This window comes from Stegodyphus dumicola, chromosome 9, assembly GCF_044657685.1.
Source record: "Stegodyphus dumicola isolate Sdum_Otavi_A_Nest chromosome 9, ASM4465768v1".
Classification (NCBI taxonomy): domain Eukaryota; kingdom Metazoa; phylum Arthropoda; class Arachnida; order Araneae; family Eresidae; genus Stegodyphus; species Stegodyphus dumicola.
The window spans coordinates 96,541,801-96,566,498 of record NC_140776.1 but is presented as its reverse complement, the minus strand read 5'-3'; the positions used below and the strand labels follow the sequence as shown (position 1 = coordinate 96,566,498).

Here is a 24,698-nt window from a genome sequence, read left to right as displayed (position 1 = left end):
CACGCAGATAGCCTCATGTTCTTTGCTATATTCAAATACTAAACCAGTCCATTTGCGGAGAAACCAATTTGAGAAGTAATACCAGTACTTATCGGTCTTATCCTCTCGGCCTTTAGCGCGCACATGTTGGAGAAAAGGAAAACACTTCTATAAAAAAAAATCGTATTGTAAAAAATATTTTAATACTTAAACAATTGTGTTAGTTGCTTCTAACATTACCCTTTTCAATTTCAATGCGAGGTATACTAGCCTTAGTTATATATTCTAACAATATTTCTCTTAAAACTTTTACTGTTGTTGCCTGTACATGTAAAACAAAATGTCACCAAAATATCAGGCTACTGCACGCAAAATATCGAATTAGCAACACAACTTTCGGATAATCGTAACTTTGTAAGACTCGCTGGCATTAATCAAAATACTACAATTAGATTTAGTACACTTCTGTCGTACATACAGAAGTGTTTCTACATTCAGTTATTCTTTGCTTAAAATCAATTAAATCGTACAACTATCGATTGCTATTTATGGGATATATCTACTCTAATCTTTTCTTTTGTGAAGTAATTTTCAATCTCTTTCAGTTAATGAGTCCTCTCCTCAAAAGAAACCGAATGAGACAAATGCAATAAAAATTAAAAGTAAATGGTTAAGTAAGTATAGCATACATGCACTGGAAATGACTCTCCTTTGCACATCCTTTCCACAAGGCAATCACTGTTTATGTTAACCTGTCAACGATTCTAGCGTTTGGGCTTGTTATGAAAATATTTAATAAATGGCCAGCCGCCTCAATTTATCGTAGATACCTAATGTATGCGTATCTTTGAAGGATTTAAGAACGTTGAATTCTGGAGTTTTTCGGTCCTGGCTCATACGCAAATGAAAAGACTGACTTAATGTGTCACTTTCCCAAAGTATAATGTGAATACAAGCTAGTTTTCATTAGAATTTTCTCCATGAAAGCATACATCATGTTAAGCCGATTACCTTATTGGAATGCTTTACCTTACTCAACTAATTGAAACTCTCTGATAGATAATATTAGTTTTAATTGTTCTCCTTAAGATTTTCGCATCCCTTATTTGTATAATAGGTACATCAGCCTCTATACAACAGACGTGTTATTTTGTTAATTTTCTGAGCTTTGTTAATCAGGCTAAAACATTTTTGATTCGTTTTGCAATTCCATAGTCACAAAGAGCCATGCCGTAAAGTCGTTATGCTTTTCCTTTTTTACTTCCTTGTACGAAGTAAAAAGGAAGTACTGTAATCGCGAAAAGTTTCAGGCAGCATATTTCAACGAAAATATCCATTTTGACCGCTATCGAATGCAATTTAACGACGTTTCTGCGTGATATCTGTACGTAAGGACAGAATAAAATACTCTTTTCCTTCAAAAAAATTATAAAACTGCTTTAAAATTAATGCTGAAGACAATTTTTCGTGGCGTCTGTACGTACGTACGTATCTCGAATAACTCAAAAACGAGTAGCCTCAGAACGTTGAAATTTTATGTATAGGACACTGCTATAACATGTGCACCTCGTATTTTGGTTGCAATCGGCCGCACCAAACGTATATAAATATATTTATATATATATCCCCTCTGTTACCTGGCTCAGTGATCTCAGTTTCTTTACTCTTATATGTTTGTATATTGTACATTTTTTGCTTTACAAATGATTGTATTATGTTGTTTTTATCTTCCGGTTAAGGTTTTTATGCCTTTAGTAAATCTGTATGCAATATGTTTAGAATTATCAACAATTTTAAAGTTGTCTAAGTGCCTCTAAGCCTTTTTTTTATGGCGGCCATTGATGTTTACATTTGAAACAGGAGATTAGTGGATTTGTTGCCAATCTAGAGAAACTTAGCTTCGCAACAACAAAGTTAAGGCCTTCATTTATTATTGCCAATTAAATCATGCTTAATTCTTTCTGGAATTTTCTCGAGGAAATAAGTGTTTAAGATTTACTTCGTAATTTTTAATATAGATATTTTGAGTTTTTATGTATTTTTGCCTTCTCGCGAAGTGAGAACTGAATTAATTAAGTGAGAAATACTCAATCGTCTGTGAAAAACTGTTTCTTTTTTGTTTTGTTTGCTTAATTTCTTTTATACATCATTCTAGCCTTATTATAGTATTTGAATAGAACATGTGGCAACGATTAGATAATTCTATTCTTTAAATGATATAAATTTTGTGCATTATGAGTTATAATATGAACGAAATATATAAGTTAATTGGTATATAATTATTGGATTATATAACAGTTAACTTAGTTTCCGTTATATAATTATTATATAAGTTAACTGTTATATAATTATTAATACTGTTAAGTGAATCTAGCGCCAGAGTGTCGCTATGGTAAACAAATACTAGAGGGAATTTTAAAGAATGCATTTATTCTATTATGGTTTATGCGTTGTCGGCGAAGTAGATTTAATTCAATTCAATAAGTTTAAATGAAATGCAAGAAAAAATGCGTATAATTTAATATTCCGTACAAGAAAGTCATGTGGTGTACACATCAGAATTTTTTGTTAGAAGATAGCAATCTCATTCCCAAAAGAGTTAATTGGTAGATGAAAAGATTCTCGACTATGTACCTTTATCCCCTCTTTCTTAAAACTGGTGGTCGGCAAGAAAGAAGCAGAAGTTTAAGTACCCCGTTGAATCATTCTGATAATCACAGAAACTGCAGTAACCTAAATTAAAAGGTTAAAGCGATAGGGGAATTAACAGACGATGTGGACCTGGTACAGAGATATTTCTAATTAGAAAAAATTCCGGAAGACATTTATTTATTTATTTATTTATTACAAATGCCTGGCTTTTGCACTAACGCAGCGTTTTTGGAAGACATTTCAAGATTTGTTGTCTTGAGCAGAATGCATCAGAATGAATGAATAAACTGCATCTACTTCATCTCTTTTTTTTCCTGGGGTTTGTTTCATTATGCTTTCAACAACATTCGTCCTAAATACTTTTAAAAACCTACATAGTTGTACACATCGAAAAGGCTTCAACCGTTATAGCAAGAATATGTCAGGTGGAATAGCATTCAGATACAAAGTTCGAAACATGATTAGAATTATAATTCAATAAAATATTTCTTTATCGTGGCCACTTTGGAGAATTTGAGATTTCGCGGAAGAATCTTTGGATTGTTCAAAGATTATAACAACCCACAAACTTTAGAAGATATGTAGCCTGACGATGTGGACACTTAAAGACGGGAGTTTGTCATCTTCTTTACTTTTGTTGGTCCATGCTGTCGAAACATTATTCGAGTGATTAGAAACCTGCGATGGTGTGACACCATGGCAGTTTTCCAGCAACTTTGTGAAGTAGTTTCTCGCTCCTTAGCTTGTACATCCGGCTAGCAATCGGGAATTTTCAGAGTTCGAATTCTAAAAAAAGTATAACACAATTCTCGTGTCTCTAGGTTCTATAAAGCAAGTTACTATTACTTCACGTCATACATGAGTCTGACGAAGGAAGAGATCATTTCTATCATTCAAGGTGATCAATACGGATTTGATATGCTGCAATAGAAAATGATAATCTAAAAGTTCGTAACATTCTCTCCCTATTTATTCTTGTTCTACATTAAAATATCATGTGTTCAGTTGTATATTAATTGCCTTATAAAAGACAGCACATGATTACTTTTTCTATATTTAAGTGACGTAAGTAATAAAAAAGACATAAACGAAACAGACGGGAAGAGACATAATCATAAAAGCAGCACATAACAATTCAAATTTATGTGGGTTTTAAATCTCAAATTTGGAAAACACATTCAAGTTTTTGAATATATTCCCTTAACTAAGAACGAATTCCTCCCGAACAGCACATCTTTGCAAGGAACGATCGCTTCGAGATTTTCCCGCCGTTGCTAACTTAATCCTTCCCAACGGATTAAACGGCGCGTGAAATGATAATATACGACACTAATTGCCGGATATAACCCTACAGGACATAAAACAAGCACTAAAGCATTATCGTGTTGTGTAGTGCCGCAAGATGCTAATTTCAGATTTCGAAATTCCAGAGTTCCGAAGTTGTTTCCTGAGATCGTAACTGTATGTTGAGCAGAGCGGTGGAGTAGTTCTGAGTTATGCAATAAAATGCGCAATCGCCGCGTCTTCATAAAGTTGTTATATGCGCTTAAAATGCGAAGCGAGAAGGTATATGCGGAGGTTTGGAATTTGAAGACGGATTTATTTGTGACAATAATTGCACTTGTAATGTGCAATTATACTCGAATCTGAGAATCCAGTAGATACAGAATGGTACGAAACAGATATCAGAGGCTTTTAATACGTCGCAGTTTTTAGCGAAATGCCAAATCTGGAAACAACAGTGTGGGTATTGACGTAAATTTATAAACCATTATCGCAAATCATAAATGTTTGCATATAAGTAGAAAAAGATGCACATACATTTTGTGCATTCAGAGACACGATAAAACTGGCGAAAAACTCTAGATAGTAGAATATAATTCAATAAAACTACCTAGCCAGTTCAACGACTTAAAAAGCATTTACTGTGGGTATAATACTAACACTTCCATATACGTCATTAATCCATCTAGATCCTTGGACCTATACTAAACTTTTCCAATAAGAAATAAAGAGAAAATAAAAAATTCATTCTTATAAAATGTGCTATTATTATAACATTGTTTAATACTAAATACACATGCAGTGAGTGAAATATATATTTTATATAAAATAAAGCACTGCACGTGATATTGTATATAAATAATGCTCTTTTACTATGCAGAGCAAAAGAAATTTGTTAACGTGCTTTAACGTCTCTGGTCTTTGTTGAGTAATCTATTTCATCCCTTCCCAACGTTAGCCGATTTAATTGCGTCTTTTATTTTTCACAATCGCAGACACCAAGTCCCGGATATGCATACCATTCTTCATACTTTTCAGTGATTTCTTTTTCCATTTTTATAGTAATCTTAATAATATATTTCGTTGCATGAAGCTTCACATTAACCCATTAACTTTCCCAAAAACTCATTGTTAATGAATTTGCAAAAAGACAAAATAGCTAGGGCCCACCATGAAAAAAAAAGAAAAAAAAATCTGGAAGTTTTCAGATTTTATATTACGCCCAAAGGTACTTTTTTTAACGTTTTCTCTGTTCCCTTTCTTCATTAAATATCATCTTCTTGGCACTTAAACCATAAAATTCAATTCGACAGCGATATCACAAAATATTTAAAAGAGCATATCTTTAGAATTTCCGATACACAGTCTGACGCGTTGGTGATAAAAATGCTTCTTTTTTCGTACAGTTTTGCCATTGATCGCTTTGAAATCTGAGTTTGTAAATCGAAAATGTGTTAAAGTTTTACATAATATGAAATAGGTAATAAAACAAATTCTAAATTAGGGCTTCCAGATGCCTATATTCGGATGGGGGATTACGTTATTCAAAATCTGATGGCTCTAGGTACTGTTGTTTTATCACAATGCCAGAAACACACATACATTTATGCAGATTCTTAGATTCTTCATTACTTAATTTCTTGAAATGTAACACAGGATCGATAACATTTGGTGGCAACAATACGAAAAGTGATACAGTATTTTAAATTTTCGAAGCAAAATGCCAAAACGAAATTAAAAGCCCTTTCGCCTAAAATTTGCAAAATTACTATCTGAAAAAAAACCAAATCACTTGAAAGTTCAGATTTATATTGCGGGTTATTTAGCGAATGTAGCAACCGGTTCATGGACAGTTGTAGCATTGTCTCGAAAGAAGCAAATCAGTGTACTGCGCGTAATCGTCATGATTCATTGAACTCGATTTTTATTCGAAACAAATGTCGTATACCAAACAAAACTTTTCGAGTCGAAATAGGATATATATACCAAGTTCGACATATTTCAAAGCTGGCGTGTACTGAGGTACCATTGCATAACAAAGTTTCTGACTATTCTGCCCTGACTAAGCAAAATTTATACATAAGTGTTTCATGTAGGACTTTCTTATGAAACTACTTCCTTTTTATATCACTTGTATAGAAAACTAAAAGATCTGCCTAACCCGCTAATGGGAGATGCGCCTAAGACACAGCTACCTTTAGTTGGAGATGTTAACCACTTCGGCGCATGGTCGTCGAGTTATGCAGAAAATATCACTCAGGCTACATTAGTTATATTATTGCAAATTGCCCGATCGTCGTTCATTGTGCTTGTTAAGATCTTCATGCAGAATTACACACGATCCGTTTTTTTCTAGAAAAGATCCCTCGATTATTTCTTCTTTCTATCCTTACCAATATTCCTTTCTTCCTTTCCTATCTTAAAAACTCGAGAAGATCAACTGCCCTGGGTGAGATTGTCAAGGTATAGAATTCGAAAATGAGGATCCTTTCCTTTAAACATGAAGTTGAGGCAAAGATTGCGACTCTATAGTTGACTTTACGACAAAGTAGTTAAGAACGGTAGCTTTCTTACCTTTTTCGCATGCACATTTGACATTCTTGCAAAGAAACATTTGTAGATAAGACAAACATTTTAAAGCCTGTAACAGGTGATAGTCGAGGAGTCTTTTTTTTTTTTTTTTTTTTTTTTTTTGTTCCATATGGGGTAATGTATGGAAACCTCGTACAATCGATTAGACCGTTACAACCAGAAAAACAACCACCCCCGTTTTGTTGCAAGTGACGTGACCAGTGGGAGAATTAGTAGACATAACAAAATTACCTCGTGGTACCGCGTGATTGTAGTTGTAGCGTGACATTGTAGTTGTAGCATATTCACGAAAGACTGACAAGTATTTCTTTGGTGATTATCAATAATCTGCTGAAGAATAGTTTATATTTGTTGTGAACCTAGTTACACAGAAAATAATCCAAACGATAAACAATTAGACTTGTTTTCATTTCTTCGAAAATCGGATTTTATGTACAAGTATAGCTACGTATTCACCGCAGAATTTCAGTCCATAAAAACATTCTAAGGTACATAAGATGTTTTTGCTTAAAAAATGTTAATTTTTTATCCTTTTTAAATTTTCGTTTGAAGAAGATACTCTAATAGATACTTTAATTAGCATATTTTTAAAGTTATGTGCCACGTGATAATAAAAAAGTTAGGCCAAATTTTATATTTGACATTAGTAAACGTCTGTAACATGGAACAAAATAGTGGAATCAAATTTTTAAGTATCAAGGTATTTCATCGATACTGGCTGTGGTGGGAGATTTTAACAAGCGAAACAGCCACATTTCTAACTTATACAATATTAACTAGGTGCGAGCGCGTTCTTTTCTTTACACGTTACTGGTGACTTGGCGATTTCAGTGCTAAGGCCTTGTTCTTTTGGTGGTGACGACAACACCCATTCCAGTACATACAGACCCAGTTCAGCACTGATTTTACAATGGTCTGTGCGCACTCATTGACCCGAAGCAGAAGAAATTATATTATTGGGAAAAGTGTTTAATTCCCCCGACTTACCTTTGCCTTTCTTTCTGTTAGGTTTTCTCCTCCTCGTCGGAACTAGACCATGTGTGTCCAAAAGTGCTGCCACCTCGATGATGGCCAAAGAACGAACCAAATTGCGGTCATTCTCGCTCAAATCTGCCATCTGGATGTTTGAATTCCTCTGCAGAGATACCAGGTCCTTTTCGCTATCCTAAAAGTAAAAATGGTTGATATTAAAAGAATGCCATTTTAAATCTTAGCTGCTATTCTAAGAACATAATAACTTTTGAAAATATCGTTTCAGTATATAACTCAGCATTGAGAAGAAAGAAATATACGAATTTGTTATCCGTATATTTTTATAGTTATCGTTAGGTTTCATTTTAAAGGAATTGTGAATGGTGAATTGGACAAAAGTTTTATCCTCAAACGACATGTTATTGGAAACGATGAGTATCTTACAATGAGTAAATTAAGGTACAAACATTAATAACAATTGCTTCGATTGAAATGAAGAAACAAAACAATGAAAATTCATCTCGAGTGCTTTCAACATTTTCGACTGCACTTTCTTGTTCGATTGCTAATTAAAGAAAACTGCTGAAGAAGGCAGAGCAGTTAAAATCACTGAAAGGTCTTCTGAGGAATCTAATTATGCTCGCCAATTTTATTCTTTTCTTTTTTTTTATCTTTATTTTTATTTAATTTATTTGGTATATTTTTGGCACCTGTTTTGTGTAATATAAATTACTTGCGCACATTTTAATTAAGTTGTATTATTATTAACTCATCATATAATAATTTTTATCTTTATTTTCACTTTTACTTTTTCGCAGCCTCCCATCGAAGAAATTAATTAACAAGTACATTAGAATTACTTTCTGGAAGTTAGGAAGTGAGCTTTTGCCAGCTACGCTGACCTGGACGCTGTTCCTCCCCCAGTTATTAGAATTGATGAATCGGCTTTAGTCTTTTACTAGCCGTGTTGCTCCAGTGTTTAGAAACCGAAGTCAAAGTTTATATTAGGACTCTGCCTTGTGAATTTCAGCATTACATTAAAGTTATAATAAAAAGGTTATTATATACCCACATCTGAATTTATAGTTTCTTCACTTGAGATTACAATTGGGCGATGAATTTCCAGATAGTCCCCAAGGAAATTTAGGTTTCAGATTTAAAGGATTCCGAACAAAATGAATTTGTTTAAAAGCAGAAGCACAACAGTCTGCGTAAAATAGGTTAATTTAACTAATAATTTTCATGTCTTGCTGATCATTAACTTCCGGATTGATTTCTTTATTTACATGTTTTACTTAAGATAGTTAGCAATTTTATATCTAATTGCGTATTTATTTATTTGAAGCAAATTTGCAAAGTTTAGATTACATAACCAAAAGCAATATTTCCAGTGCGACGCACCTCAGTGTAAAATTTACATTAATGTTACATATTTCATTTTACATTATTTTCTGTAATTAAAAGGGTTGTTACGAAAATAATGTAAAATAAAAGTACAATGGTGCATAAGAAGCATATATGAAAAGTGTATAAGTATATTTAAGAACATTCTAATTTCTTATTTAACGCTATCTTATCAATATAAAATATAACTGCCCGTATGTTTTTTTTATATCCGAAACAAAAGAAGATAAGCCGCAACAAAGGCACATCATTAAAGATAAAAAAATGAAGTCTTTTCCCAAATCTTATTGTCTTACAGGTCTATTATCCCGTAGATGGGACAGAACTAAACTCACTTCCGGGTTTGGCGTCATTAATTACGTAAAATCTTTCCTCGACAAAAACCACACAACAGAAAAGATTTACAAATCTGGAGAGCAAGTTTTATTCTAGCTAACGGTATAAAAGAAGTAATAATGGTCTCCATTTGTCACTGTATCACGTTGAATAGTTAATAACACATGCTTGAAACGAGATGAGAAATGTAGCTAATATCGTCATTAAGCTTTAATAAATATATCTCATGGTTTTTGTCAGCACTGATTTCCATGAGATTGCTGTAATATCTAGTAAAAGATAAGGATCACTCGATTCCGCTTCGATAGCTGTATAAATTTAGTGTTTCTTACTAACAGTGGCTTTAAATATGCAGTAGGACATAATGGAAACTCCATGCATTTTATTCGGATTTGACTTCCTTGTTCTGTCATAGTGTGCAAGGAAATAACACGTATTCAAAACTAAGCACCAATTTAGGTACACACAATGAATTATTTAAGAAGCAGCATAGTAAAAATGGATGTAAGATTCCCCATGTTCAGACCACTTTTTGATTATTTCGGCCATCCTTCAATAAATATTACTAAATCTTCAAATACCTAGCTCTTCTGGAAGCAACTGGGAGTCAAGAAAAAATATAATATTTATTTGATCGCAGGATTTTTCATATAAGTGTAATGCGTAAAACACCATTTGCATTGAAAAATACCAACGTATATTTGTATATTTGTAGTGGTGGTGTACATCCAAAGGCGTAAACTGAAAACGTGCTGCTTATCGACAGCGTCATTCTGTACAACGTTACGTTAAGACACAATAACACGCCGAACCAATACTACACTCATGTCCATAAATTAAGGATAATTCGGAGTCACGCGGAAATCGAACTCTAAAATAAATATATCACATGTAAAATCACTACGCACATCTTCAAGAATCATATGCAAATTTCAGGAAGTAACCAGATGACACCGATGGTACGTCACAATGACGAGAGTGTAAGAGAGTGATATATAAGGAATACAGGCAAAGATGTAAAAGTGTTCGCAGGTGCTTTATAAGCATTTCAGTGCAATAACCGAATAGTTATGACACAAAGGACGCATTTGGATGATTTTTTACGTGGTAGATTTATCGGCCGTCTGGAATGTGGGCGTACCCAACTGAGACTATCAGACGAACTTGGAAATGCCCAGAGTGTCATCTCCAGGCTTTGGCAACGATTCCAAGATGATTACACTGTAAGTAGACGTTACAGCATAGGTCGCCCCAGAGTTACAACGCCGAATGAGGACCGGTATTTGGCAGTTGCTGCCAAAAGAAACAGGCGGAGCACAGCCTCAGACCTGTCTCGTCAGCTCTCTTCAGCCATTGGTAAGACAATTTCAAGGCAGACCATGTACAGACGCTTAGGGCAGATTGGTCTATATGCTCGTAGACCTGTCAGATGCGTTCCACTTACTGCAACTCACTGTTTCCTGCGTTTAGCCTGGAGTAGAGAGCATGCATTGTGGACACCGCAACAGTGGGCTTGTGTGATGTTTTCCGACGAGTCCAGGTTTAGCTTGCAGTCTGATTCTCGCCGGACTTTCATATGGAGAGCTCCAGGTACCCGTTACTACCAAGAAAACATCATTGAACGACACCGTTACGGTGGTGCAGGAGTGCTCGTTTGGCGTGGAATTATTCTGGGTTCCAGAACTGACCTGCATGTTCAAATTGGAACCATGACAAGCCAAATCTATCGGGACGTCATTCTGGAACAACATGTACGTTTGTTTCGGGGCGCCATGGGCGCACAATTTGTGTTTATAGATGACAACGCCCGTCCTCACCGTGCAAACATCATAAGCGAATGCCTTCAATCGGAGGATATCACCCGTATGGACTGGCCAGCATTCTCACCGGACTTGAATCCAGTAGAGCACGTATCGGACATGCTTGGCCGAGAGTTGCAGCCCGTCAACCTCCTCCTACATGTCTACCGGAACTTCGGAGAGCATTGCTTTCTGAGTGGTGTAATATCCCCCAAGATCAGATCGATCATTTGATACTCAGCATGCCTAGACGTTGTACGGACTGTATTGCATCGTCTGGGAGACATGCAATGTATTTACAATCATACCAACCATGTAATATTGGTTTTTTGTAAATAGGTTTTTTTTTTTTTTTAATTTGCTTCAGGAAGAAAAAATCGCTAATTTTTTTTAATAATATCAAACATATGGCATCGTTTTTTGCTCTTTGCCTTTTGTTTAATAAATAAGCTTTACAAATAAGTCAAATTTGTTTTGCTTCTAACTCTTCCTTTGCCTGATTTTGCATTATCCTTAATTTATGGACATGAGTGTAATTCAGAAGTCAAACAACAAAAATCAGCGTTATATTTTCAAATTTTCACAGTAAATTTGAAAATTTCAAAATATAACGCTGATTTTTTTTGTTTGACTTCTGAATTAGTAACGGTTACGTTCTTGAACTTTTAAAAGACAACGGCGCTCTTGTTCGTCTTCAATTCGTTCTGCTGCTACTCTGTAGGTCCACTGGTAAAAACGTGCACCTTTTTTATCATTAAGTTGTTCTACTTTTAAAAGTAGATATTCCAAGGAGTTTTAAAATCGCTCATAGCTCTAAAAAATGCTTGTTGCAGAAACAAAATTTAAGCGAAACATTTTAGCAGGTAATCTTAAAAACATTTCACCAACATACCAAAAAATGCATAGGTAAAATTTGATTCTAAAACATTCTGTACAACAGTAACACTAAGCCCCAAAAAAATCTTTTTTTCAATGTTTAATTAAATATCAGTTTTTCTCAAAAAAAGAGAATCTTCATTGATGTGTTCTGATGACTTTTTAATATTAAAAAAGCATCATTTAGAGGGAAAGTTGAACATGGAATGTGTATTGTTTTATAAATGACTGATCTTTAAGATTTATTTATGCAGTATTTGGTTTATTAATCAGAACATCAAAGGTAAATGCTTACCTGCTCAGCGTCTGTCAGAAATAATAAAGGAAAGACACTAAATTACGAAAGTTGTTAGATTTAAGTTGAAACGTAACCTACCTAGAGAAGCCGCAACCTTATGTTGAGGCAATGTTGTAAAAATTTCTAGCTTCGAACACCGATAGTCCAACGATGAATGCGAGTCATTTAATGACGGACACAATTATGAAACCATCCTGTATAGTTCCCCACCTTGACAAATTAATTAATTATAATGTAAATAATTAATTATAATGTAATTAATTATTTACATTATAATTAATTAATTTGTCATAAAATAATGTAAATAATGTAATAATTAATTATAATGTAATAAATAATTAATTATAATGTAAATCTGGCACTTACTGGTCCAGCTTCAAACGCATCACGATATATTATCACCACATTTATTACAATTCTTCATTCAAATTAACGTTCGAAAGATAAAGAAATGCTTTCCTCTGGGTAATTTTGCAAACCTAGACTCTTTCAAAATGTTTAACACTAGATTGCTAAATGAAGTCATTCTGACTGCTTTTCAATGTCAGTTCCAAAAACAATTATGTGTAGAATGACACAGCTACTTATAATTTTGTAACTTTTTGTACAACATGTAAATGCGCTTATTAATCATTGTAATTGCCTCCCCCTCCTTCATTTCCGGTACATATATATACGTGTTATACCTGTATTGCCCGAAACAATCATTTTGAATACTTGGAAAATTTTAAATAATCAAATAACTTTTATTATTGAATTCAGTAAATTTCTTATATGACCATTTCGGCTCTGTATTGGAATAACAGTTTATATTTTTTTTATTACTGTCACATGGTAACATACAAGTTCATGAAAAATTGTCGATTTGGGCATATGTATGATAAGTTGCAGTTGTGGCTGCTGATAAACGTTTAGATCCTTTACAATGACAGGAACACAAATACAACGAAAACAGTTCTTGTTTTCAATTAGCAGAGCAGCTTCCCACCGATTACAGAGCTGCAAGACAGAAAAATTCCTCAGAACATGAAGACCCCAAAGATGAACTGCAACATCATCAAATACAACATATTCTATAAAACGAAAAAAAGATTTCAAAGCTTATGAATGGATTTTTCACACACACAAAAAAAAAAAAAAAAAAGTGGGCTGTAATGTTAGGTGCAGAGAGTCCTTTAATAATAAAAGTAACACAGTGTTCGAATGACTGAATCCATCTTATGAAACGCAGCAAAGTTTTGAAAACCGATCCTGTTCAGCTAAAGGCATCGTTATAAGCACAAAATAGCATAATTCCTTGTAGGAATAGAACGCTATGAGAACGAAAAGAAATATAAAAAGCAGGTTTTATAAATAAAAGCCTAAAAGGGGAACGCACGACTTAAAATAACAAGAATCAAGAAATTAAATATAGCTGAAAGATAGAACGAGTTCTTTGTCCTACCTTTTAAACCTAAAAGGGAAATAATTGGAATTTTGATTTTTAAGAATTTGTATCGATGAAATTTTGAGGTTCTGGCTTTTATAATATGCCGTACTTTATTTTAATAAATAAAATAATACTTGTTGACCAGAGCAAAATTTCTAAATAAATAAATATTTCGTCTGCCAGCCACTTAATTATTCTTTGTTTTCCCTATAATCATCCAACATAATCAAATAATCAAAACAAATATTGAAACTGAGGTTCTGATTTATATGGTAGAGGAAAAGTTTTTATTGACTGTTTTCATCCATTGCTTTAGTTCCACTCTTGAGGCATATTCCCTGAACCTCTACTAATACTATAACGGCGACATATGGAATTAGTTCGGTTTAATTGAAGTCAGGAAGAAAGAAAAAAAATCATTGAATAAACAAAGTGAGCCGTTTCAACCTCTTAGATGATAACAGAGTTAATCATTTAAACATTCAGAAGATTTAACTCCTTAGATATTCTAAAGGAATAAATATGCTTCATCTTGTATAAAAATTACCATTCAAGATTTTCTTCAAAGGTGACTTTTGTGATTGCGCATATAAAGATGTGAGTCTCAAAGAGCAAAAAATGAATTACACTGATGGCTTAAATGTAAATAAATTTCTTACAATCGAAAAGCATCAAAATATTATTTAAATGTAGTTTAATTTACATTTAATGTAAAAATGTAATAAAACTTAAATTTACATTTAAATGTCTTAATTTGCACTTAATGCAACTAAGTTTACATTTAAAATGTAACATAAATGTAACTTAATATTAAGTTAGAATTAATAGACACATTTAAATGTCTGCATACTTTCCTGAAGCATTTCTTGAAAAGAGACGCTTATACGTAAGTAGGTTTGGTTTGGTTTAGTTGATTATGGCAAAGTACACTAGGGCTATCTGCCTAAGAGGAGGAATACCTTCATGGAAAACTTTCTAAGGGACACTGGCTCGTTAGACATGGGGAAAACCGCGAAAACGAGCATGCAGCCAGCCCATTCGCCTGGATTCAAACCCAGGTTGCCTTTGAGTAGGTCTCATAAAACGAACATTTTCTTCATACCGAATTCGCCACTTTCTTAAATTTATTTCATTTAATATCTACGAAAATCATTAACATTTAGGTAATTTTGTTAACTATTATTATCAGTGTAAGGTTATGACTATTTTCATTTCTGAACTGAAACTATGACATTTAAGTTATTTACAATGCAGTGCAAAATGTAAGACAACAAATTTAATTTTCGTATTAAGTATGAAGGTCAAGCATGATACTATAATTGCACTCTTGAATTAACAACGGTTACTATTAATTGTTATAATAGTAACCGTATGTTCTAAACGATTAACTTCATTAATTCCAAAAGATTAACATGATATTATAACGTATTTAGTACTTCGAATGAAATAAGCTACAATACTCAGCTTTCGCTAAATATATATTTCAAGACATTAATCAAGTCATCTCTTAAAGCCTAATTCAAGCCATTTTAAAGCCTAATTCTTTAAATTAAATCAAATAGTAATTTCTCTACTTCGTGAGTTATTTTCTTTTCCGAATATTAATTTTTATTAGTCAAATTATAAATAATTTTAGCTAGTATGTAAATTTACTCCAAAAAATATATCTTCTGTATGCTTCGAAGATCACACATGATTAGAAAAAAAAATTCAGCAATTTTTATTATATCCAAACCATGTTCCTCCAAGCCAGAGCACAAAGTTTCTTTATCCCAGCGACTGGAAAAAATACAAATCCTCTTCGATCATCATGCAGTCTGCCAGTACAAGAGTTAAGGATGTAATTTGTTTTTCTCTTTTATTATCTTAACACAAATGCAGCCAATCAAATCATTCCACAGTCCAATCTCGCCCAGAAGTGCCCTCTCCAATGAGACTCCGGGCAATTGCCCCGCGCTTGAACACTCCAAACCTTCGGCTTCCATTTCGGCGACAAAAGTCACTATAGTAGGCTCTTTCTTTAATTGACTTTGTCTTCCGGTCCGTGGAGAACGTCCGAAAGCAAAAGTCGTTTTCCACTTGATTTCATCTCTTTCCCTCTCCCCTCAATCTTTCCAACTTCGCACCCTTGTCCGGCTATGCTTCACCAAGCAGCTTCACTGGCCGACTAATCAATCAATTAGATGCGCTTGCGTTCGGACAACTAACTGCACACCTAAAGCGGCATGTCACTCGTCGCATATGGCAACATTTGCTATTAATTTGCGAACACCTAACCAAATTTAATTGCCGGATAACCAGCATCCATAACAATTGTTATTAGACGTGTTTCTAATGGATTAATGTGAAAGTACATTAGGCAGAATAATAAAGATTTATCAAATATTTAGAATAATTCTCCCTTGTTAATCACAATTATTATCCATACAAGTAAATAATAACGGAATGTAGCGAACAAGTTCAGATATAGGGACCTAATATTAAATTCTGATTCATCGATTCAGCTTTCAAGAGTTTATAACTGATGCTTTTTGGCACTATTATTTGCGCTGCTGTGAAATGCATTTATGCAAAATAATATCATTGCATGTATATCAAATATGACTGCGTGTATATGAAAGATTAATTTTAATTCACCAGAAGGCTAAATTCATAAGTAACGTAGCTACGACCAAGGTGCATTAATTTTGTCTCTTTACGCTAAAATCATACAGATTACATACGCATTTTTTTATTTGGTTCAAATAAAGAAAACTTTTATCTTTTGAATAGTTTTCAGTTTAACCGTTCAAATGAAATTTCTTTAAATATCAATAATAATAAAATACCCACTTTTTCGAATGATGCAACTAAACTTTTATTGTAAAATAAGGCAAAGATAAAACAAAAATTAGTCTTAAAAACTAATGTTTGTTTTTGGGTTTTGTTATGGAGTAAGTAGAGATTACGTAAGTGAAATTGCGTAAGAAAGAAAATTTGATTATTTTATAATGTATGTGATATATCGAAAAAAAAAAAAAAAAAAAAACACCAATGTACCTCATTTAAAATTACTTCCTCGAATTATTTTAACTTGATTTACGTCCCTCAGGGCAAGATGAAAAAGACATCAAAAATCACAAATTCTTGAAATTAAGTATACAGGCCAATTTTTGTCGCACAGAAGTCAAACCTCTTATAATTTAATTTTTGTATAATGAGGATAAAAGTTTACAAAGTATAGGTACCTGGAGACCGTATTAAAAGCTAGATTCCCTTATTTGTAGAAAAGGATTATTTTTTTTTTCACTTGACATTGCAAAACATGATTATTTTCGTCATTTAAGAAACTTCTGAAATTGGAAGCATATGACTAACGATTGCGAATATAAAGGTCGGGTAATGATTCTTTTAACCGAGTAATGTGATATGTGATGTATCAGCTTTTGTCTAGAATAAATAGATCGTTGAAGAAATATAGATGTAGTCGTAGCTTAAATTATCAGACGATAAGTTTAAAAAACAGGAATCCATTTATTATTATTCAGGAGAAATAGCAGTTACAAAATCAGATATCCGGAGTAAATAAAAAGAATTACTAATAACTTTTTGTATGAAGTTTACTGCACCGTTGCATTAAAGAAAAGCCCCCGATATTCTTTTGCGAGTCCTTTTATAGTCTCTGGAAAGGCGGAGTTTCCAAGAAATGACGTCAGCCTCGTCAACCAATCCAGTTCGCTTTACGTATTTCTAGAACATTCTAAAACTGTACGTGTAGAAAAGGCGGGAAAAACAACTTGACTACGGGGCTGTGGATTTAATTCCACGTACTTTCAAATAAGAGAACGTTGCCATTAAAAATGAAAAGAACATACAGTTAGAATTTTAAGTGTATTCTTGACTATGGAATTTTATTATTACATATATATATATATATTTATTATTACATATATATATATATATATACACTTTTGCCGATTGCAATAAAAAAGCAGGTGGGCAACTAGATATTCTAGCAGCCTCACATATAAAATTATAAAGTTCTACGGCTACGTGTTTTTGAGTTGTTCAACACATATAAGTACAGACATCCCAAAAAAATCCTTTTTTAATCCATTTTAAATGCATTTTTCAATCCATTTTGGAAAAAGAGAGTCCTTTATTCTGTCCTTACGTACAGACGCCACGCAAAGAAATTGCGGAAATGGGTTCGACAAAGGTAAAAATAGATACTTCTGTTGAAATATGATATCAGAAATATTTACTTCGCACAAATACGAGTACATTAAAATGATCATTTGAATAAAATTAAAAAAAGAGAGGTATATAGAAAGAATTGCGTTTCGGTAAAACTTTACCGTTATCATTAGGCTTTATCGTGTGTGTGATAGTATAAAATTAAGGTACAGTATTAGGATATTTGCTATAGACATATTATACGGTTTTATTACTCCACTTTTGACCTAATGGTACAGCACAGCTCTCTGCGCAAAATTTTATAAGAGAAAAAAAATGTTTTATTCATTCACTTTGTTATGCTAAAGTAGAATATATTACAATATGGAAGGTAAACAAAAAATTAGAGATCTTATGCTTCTAAATTTTAAAAGTCGCTAAGTGAAGACAAAAATACTCCCCTATGGTTGTTTTTATTTTTACGGCGGTTCTTCTTTTACAAATTCAGTAAAGACGCACAACTTTTCACTGTTATATTATCTTTACTTTTAATTAGTTATAGTAATTTTATGAAATAGGAACCGACTCGTAATAGCTGGTGTTTTGTAGAATATGCGCTTGGAGTTGCCACGCATTTTATTAAAATTAGCATAGCGTTAAAATGATTTTATTCTTGAAGACGAATATGAGCGAATAAATGGTTTAGGAAAACATGGATACATTTCATTTATTACGTTTTTATTCATTGCATTGTCGTTACAAAAATTCATTCATCTTTATTGTTCTTTGAATAAAATTAGCAACATGAAAATCATGTACAGTTTGCTTAGCTTTTAATAATATTCCTTCCAAAAAAAATCAACACTCAATTAATTACTCTTGGAAATACTTTCACTTTCAAAAAAATCTGATGTGTACACCACATGAGTTCCTTGTACGGAATATTAAATTATACGCATTTTTTCTTGCATTTTATTTAAACGTATTGGATTGAATTAAATCTACTTTGCCGACAGCGCATAAACCACAATAGAATAAATATATTCTTTAAAATTCACTCTATTTGTTTACAATAGCGACATTCTGGCGCTAGGTTCACTTAACAATATTATATTTCGTTCATATTATAAATCAGAATGTACAAAATTTACATCAATTAAAGAATTATCTAATCGTTGCCACATGTTCTATTCAAATACTATAATAAAGCTAGAACGATGTATAAAAGAAATTAAGCAAACAAAACAAAATGAAACAGTTTTTCACAGATGATTGAGTATTTCTCATTGAATTAATTCCGTTTTCACTTCGCGACAAGACAAAAATACATAAAAACTCAAAATATCTGTATTAAAAATTACGAAGTAAATCTTAAACACGTATTTCCTCGAAAAAATTCCAGAAAGGATTAAGCATGATTTAATTTGCAATAATAAATGCAGGCGTTATCTTTGTTGTTGCGAAGCTAAGTTTCTCTAGATTGACAACAAATCCACTATCCTGCTGTTTCAAATGTAAACAAGCAATGGCCGCCATCAAGAAAATTATTAGGCTAAGCAGCCCTTAAACAACTTTAAAATTACTAATTCAGAAGTCAAACAACAAAAATCAGCGTTATATTTACAAAATTTGCACAGGACTAGTTTCGATGGTTTTACCGAACCACCATCCTCAGCTGCAAAATCGCAAATGAACAAGATAGGAAATAATGATAAGATAAGATAAGAAAGTCTGGCCTTTTTGTTGTTTGACTTCTGAATTAGTATTTATTCGGCGTGTTATTGTGTCTTAACTTTAAAATTTTTCATAATTCTAAAAATATTGCATAGAGATTTACAAAAGGTATAAAAACCTTAACCGGAAGATAAGAACAACATAATTCAACCATTTCTAAAGCACAAAATGTACAATTTACAAACATATAAGAGTAAGGAAACTGATCACTGAGCCGGGTAACAGAGTGGATATATATATATATAAATATATTTATATACGTTTGTGCGGCCGATTGCAACCAAAATACGAGGTGCACATCTACATGTTATAGAAGTCCTATGTACAAAATTTCAACGTTCTGAGGCTACTCGTTTTTGAGTTATGCGAGATACGTACGTACATACGTTCGCACAGACGGCACGAAAAATTCCCTTCAGAATTCATTTTAAAGCAGTTTTATAATTTTTTTGAAAGAAAAGAATATTTTATTTTGTCCTTACGTACAGATATCACGCAAAAACATCGTTAAGTTGCATTCGATAAAGGTCAAAATGGATATTTTCGTTGAAATATGCTGCCTGAAACTTTTCGCGATTACAATACTTCCTTTTTACTTCGTACAAGGAATTAAAAAGAACCTGCATCTTTGTAACTCTCTAGCACATAAAATGTTTTACCTGTTTCGGTAATCATGGTAGCGAAATGAAAATTCATTAAGGCCGGTTATCTTTGACTACCGAAAAGACTGAAGGGCACTTACGTACAAAAAACGTACAACAATAATAATAATAATAAATAAATAAATAGATAAATATTTCTCTCCATATTTCCTTTCACTTCTTCCTAAGTATTTAAAGTCCGCACCAGTGGCTGAGTGGTTTAAACCGCTGATTGCTAGTAGTTCGATCCTGATTCGAAACCCGGCAAACAGCTTTCATGTTTTTCGCAATATATAACGTGAATAAGAACCAATTTTCCATTAGAAAGACCTCCACTAAGATATCTATGTCTTTAGATTTGTGTGCTTTAGCATATTAAGTCAAAGAAATTAACAAATATGTAAGCTATTAAGGCCCACATTCGTAGAATCGATACTGCTCAAGATCGAGAGCAAACAGTGTCGACAGATATTTAGTAACCGGCATACAGTCGGAAACGATAAAACGAAATTTTGATAATAATGTATAATAAACCTGCAAGAGGATTAAAACTCATTTTTGACCTGTACAGAGTCATCTCAGGCATTTGATCAACACCGAATAAGTTTCTACAGGCATACCACCGGCACGGTGTATTATCGACACATGCATAAGCTCGGCATAAGATTGACAGGGCATAAAACGGGCACACTATCGACAGTGACATAGTATAAACCAAACTTACAATTAAAAAAACGCATAATCAAGAAGCTAATAATTAGTTTAAATTATAATTTTTATAGAGTACCTGAAGTGGATCGACACCGATAAAAGATCGAAACCGGTTGAGATGGCGGTAAAGAGCTGTCAACCTTATACAACGTCGATTCTATGACGCATTGCTACTACAGTACTACAGTCGAGGTACAATTCCTTATACACTGCGGGGTGGGATGAAAAGGACAGTTCTATATCTCCAGTTCTACAGGACCGATTGACGAAATCCAACCTGCATTTTTCATGTCTCGAAAGCGCGACTTAGGATATGTATTACATTTATATATAGCATTGTTCTAATATAGGTATTTTGACACAAAATCGGACATTTTCTGAAATAACATTTGATTTTTTTCCATATTTCGATTCTATGACTCAAATTACACCAAACTAACGAGTTTTGTAAAAATCGCTTAAGTAGCTTTTTAAAAAATTAGCACTCAAAATATTAGCTCCTCAATGTTAATTGAGTTCGGTATGTATTTATTAATCTCTCTTTTTTGTTATTAAATTTATTTGATTCTTCCTTTCACATTTCGAAATTCAGGTTCATTCCAAATAAAATTCAGCCATATTTATGATTTATTTTTAAAATTTGTGTTTTTAAATGATTTTTATAAATTTTTCAAAACATTTTTGTATTATAATCTATAAAAGTTTCACCATCATCTTAAAATAGACGTATTTCTAAGTATACCTGCAAAACATTGGAGTTTTTTATTCAAAATTTCCGAAGATAAACGCGAATTTATATACTGGCGCGTTTTGAAATTTGCCATATTTGGTAAAAGTGATAAAAGATCAAATGTGGCTTAGACACTTTGATAAAATTATTTGAAAGTAGGAGCTATGTGACTTTTTTCCGCCCATGCACAATTTAAAAAGGTAGGAACGAAGTGCCTTTTTTCCCCCTCCGGCATAATGGAAGGGAAAGGAAAATTGGCTGCCACATATTAAGAAGTTCACCAAATGAATTATCACAAACTTTAAAAAAAATTGCGTCAAGATAAATTTTTGATTTTCTCTGCGAATTTCACACCAAATTTTACAAAATTTAATACTTAGGCATAATTTGAACCGTAGAATCGAAATATGGAAAAACATTGGTATGTTATTTCAGAAAAAGTCCGATTTTGTGTCAGAATACCTATGTTAGAACAGTGTAATATATAAATCTAATATATATCCTAATCGAGCTTTCGAGACATGAAGAATGCAATTTGAATTTTGTCAATCGGCCCAGTAGAACTGGAGATATAGAACTGTTCCTTCCCCCCTCCTTCTTCCCAGTGTAGTTAAATCAAAATCAAAGAACAAAATTAAATTATACTTTCTTTATATTGTTAAGAAAATGCTAAGAAAATTAAACTCTCAGACAGATGTTATAAGACGTCACTCCATTTTCAAAAGCGACAAGAGTCTTTGTCTCGAGCAAGATTTATGCCAAAGATTTAACAAGTTTCAAAAACGATGACAATGGTTATTCCTGTTATTATTAGTAAGAGAAACAGGTTTAAATTTGTCTTTTTATTACTATTGTTTGGATAGAAATGAAAATTTTGATATGTTGCTCTGGCTGTGCAAAAAAGAACGAAGACGATGACTGATACTTTAATCAAAGGCTGAAGGCTGAGACACGATATGCGCATGCGTGTATTATATCGCAGATAATATTCTTCCGTGTTCATTGTAGCATCCTGTTTATATTGGCAGTAAGAATTCGCTTTAGTATATCATTTCTTTCTTTTAATATAAATAGGTCACAAATGTTTTATTGGATTAAATAAAAAATAACAATTCGAAGATATTTGTACAATATCTAAGTAGTTTAGTTAAGCAATTCAAAGGAAACTGATGCTAAAAATGAAATTTGAGTTACGACCAGTTTTATGGGATTTCTAACGCACGTCCCCCCTTTCAGGCTGCTGACCTTAAGTTAGTGAACCGTTAAGTTTTGTAGGCAAAGTAATCATAAAAATATAGAAAATTCAAAATGATATTACGACAATGGCTTCTATATAATAATCGAAAAAAGATGGTACATCTTCATTTTCCTAAATGCGGATTCTCGAGTGGCATTTCTAATTATAATTTTTTTCAAAATAGTTTAATTTTATAAAACTTAATATTTCAAAATAATTTTATGAAGACGTTTCGTGGACTTGAGAATTAAGTATAAAACCTAACTCTCTAAATGATCTTCAAACATCAAATTCCACATAATACAACACGCATTGTATTTTAACACTAAATGCAAATCCATAGCACTTTGAACAAAATGCGGAAAGATATTGGTCATCATGTTTCATTGGACCAATTAATTAAATAGCATGCTGTGTTTTACTTATTAAAGAAATATTAATGCCTCAGTGAGAAATTTTTTGTCCCGTGATTGCTCCTTATATCCAAAAATTCTGAATTGCAGTTATTAACAAATGTTTAAAGCCATTTGGGATGTGGCATTTGACGTTACTGATTTCTCATAGTAGAATAACATATTTATTTTGCAATAAATACGACTGAATGCGGTTGGATAATTTCTCCAGTTTAACATTTTGGAGAATCCCCTATGAGAGGCAAGACACTGCTGTTGTCATTCCCCACCTACGCTTGGCATGATCTATTGTAAAAGCCTGGGAAAAATAGGCAGTTTCCTAACGAATAACTGTTTAAAACCCGAGAGTGAGTGGAAAAACTTCAGTTTTTAGGTACTCTAATAAAATATCTGCGGTAATATGCGCTATGGAATTGAATGAGAGCCACTGAATACCACCAAACCAAGTGAAAAGTCTCAAAAAGAATGTAGCAGACTTTCATTTTGTGAGGTTATTTGAAAGCACAAGCTTTCGCTCACAATCTATGTGACATTAACAGCCTTGAAACTGAAATTCGACATTTAAATCAAAGAACATTTTAAATCAACTTATGAGAAACGTAGCTGTGTGATTGAAGCATTTGCTTGTTTATAACAGAATACTTCCTCAAACAATGTATTTAAGAAGTGGGATGTGTTTTATGAATCAAAGACAGTCTCCATGACCAAGAGAACAATAAGCTTGTTATTATGCTTAAGCTGTTGCTGGGTGTGTATTTTGGAGGAGGAAATCCACAAGCTATGCGCTGGAAAATCTACAAGCTATGCGAGGACTGGGAGTGATGGACACATAACATTACATAAACATATGCTTACAAAGCCAAAATTAACAAACTAGTACGTTAAGTTACTTTTGTTACCCTGTATATTAAGTACAGGGTGTTTTTTTTTTTTTTTAAATTGACATTACTTAGAGCCATTTGCAGCTCGATCTATCAGGTGGAATGCTACCAGATTTAGTAAGGGAACTAATAACGACACGGGAACAAAAGATTCCGTGGAAAAAAAATTCTTTGTCAACAGGAGCAAATTGGGCATTGTTGTAGTCTATACAGCTAAGAACTGGACAAATCAATAACAAAGAAGAAGTTTTAGTGCAACACTGCTTTAATGTAGCAAATTAACTGCACCAAAGGGCTACAGATATGATATTCCAGGGTAGCATAGCATATTCAATAAAAGCGCTTTCGAGGCGAAGAATATAGACCCCTTACCATGTAATTCCCCTTCGCGTGGATCACACATTGCATCCTGTACACAAATATCTCGACAGCCGAATGTAACATGTCACCATAAATGCTCAATACAGCCCATGATATGTTTTTCTTTAAGGTCATCAAGGTCGGGACTCTACCAAGATAGACCTTGAACTTCAAATAATCCCAGGGAAAAAGTAACATAGGGTTAGATTACGGGG

The 24,698-nt window shown here is 33.1% G+C and overlaps 1 protein-coding gene across 6 annotated transcripts in view; it reads right to left on the bottom strand.

The window, feature by feature from the left end:
• Window positions 1–24,698, bottom strand: part of LOC118181347 (rho GTPase-activating protein 18-like) — a 488,818-nt gene that overhangs the window by 73,649 nt on the left and 390,471 nt on the right. For all 6 annotated transcript variants that reach the window (XR_004756872.2, XM_035350495.2, XM_035350489.2 and 3 more), the window contains one exon: window positions 7,495–7,672. Coding sequence is in view for 5 of the 6 variants with exons in the window: in XM_035350495.2 (XP_035206386.1) it covers window positions 7,495–7,672 (178 nt within the window). In the remaining variant the exon portion in view is untranslated. The remainder of the gene's footprint in view (window positions 1–7,494; window positions 7,673–24,698) is intronic.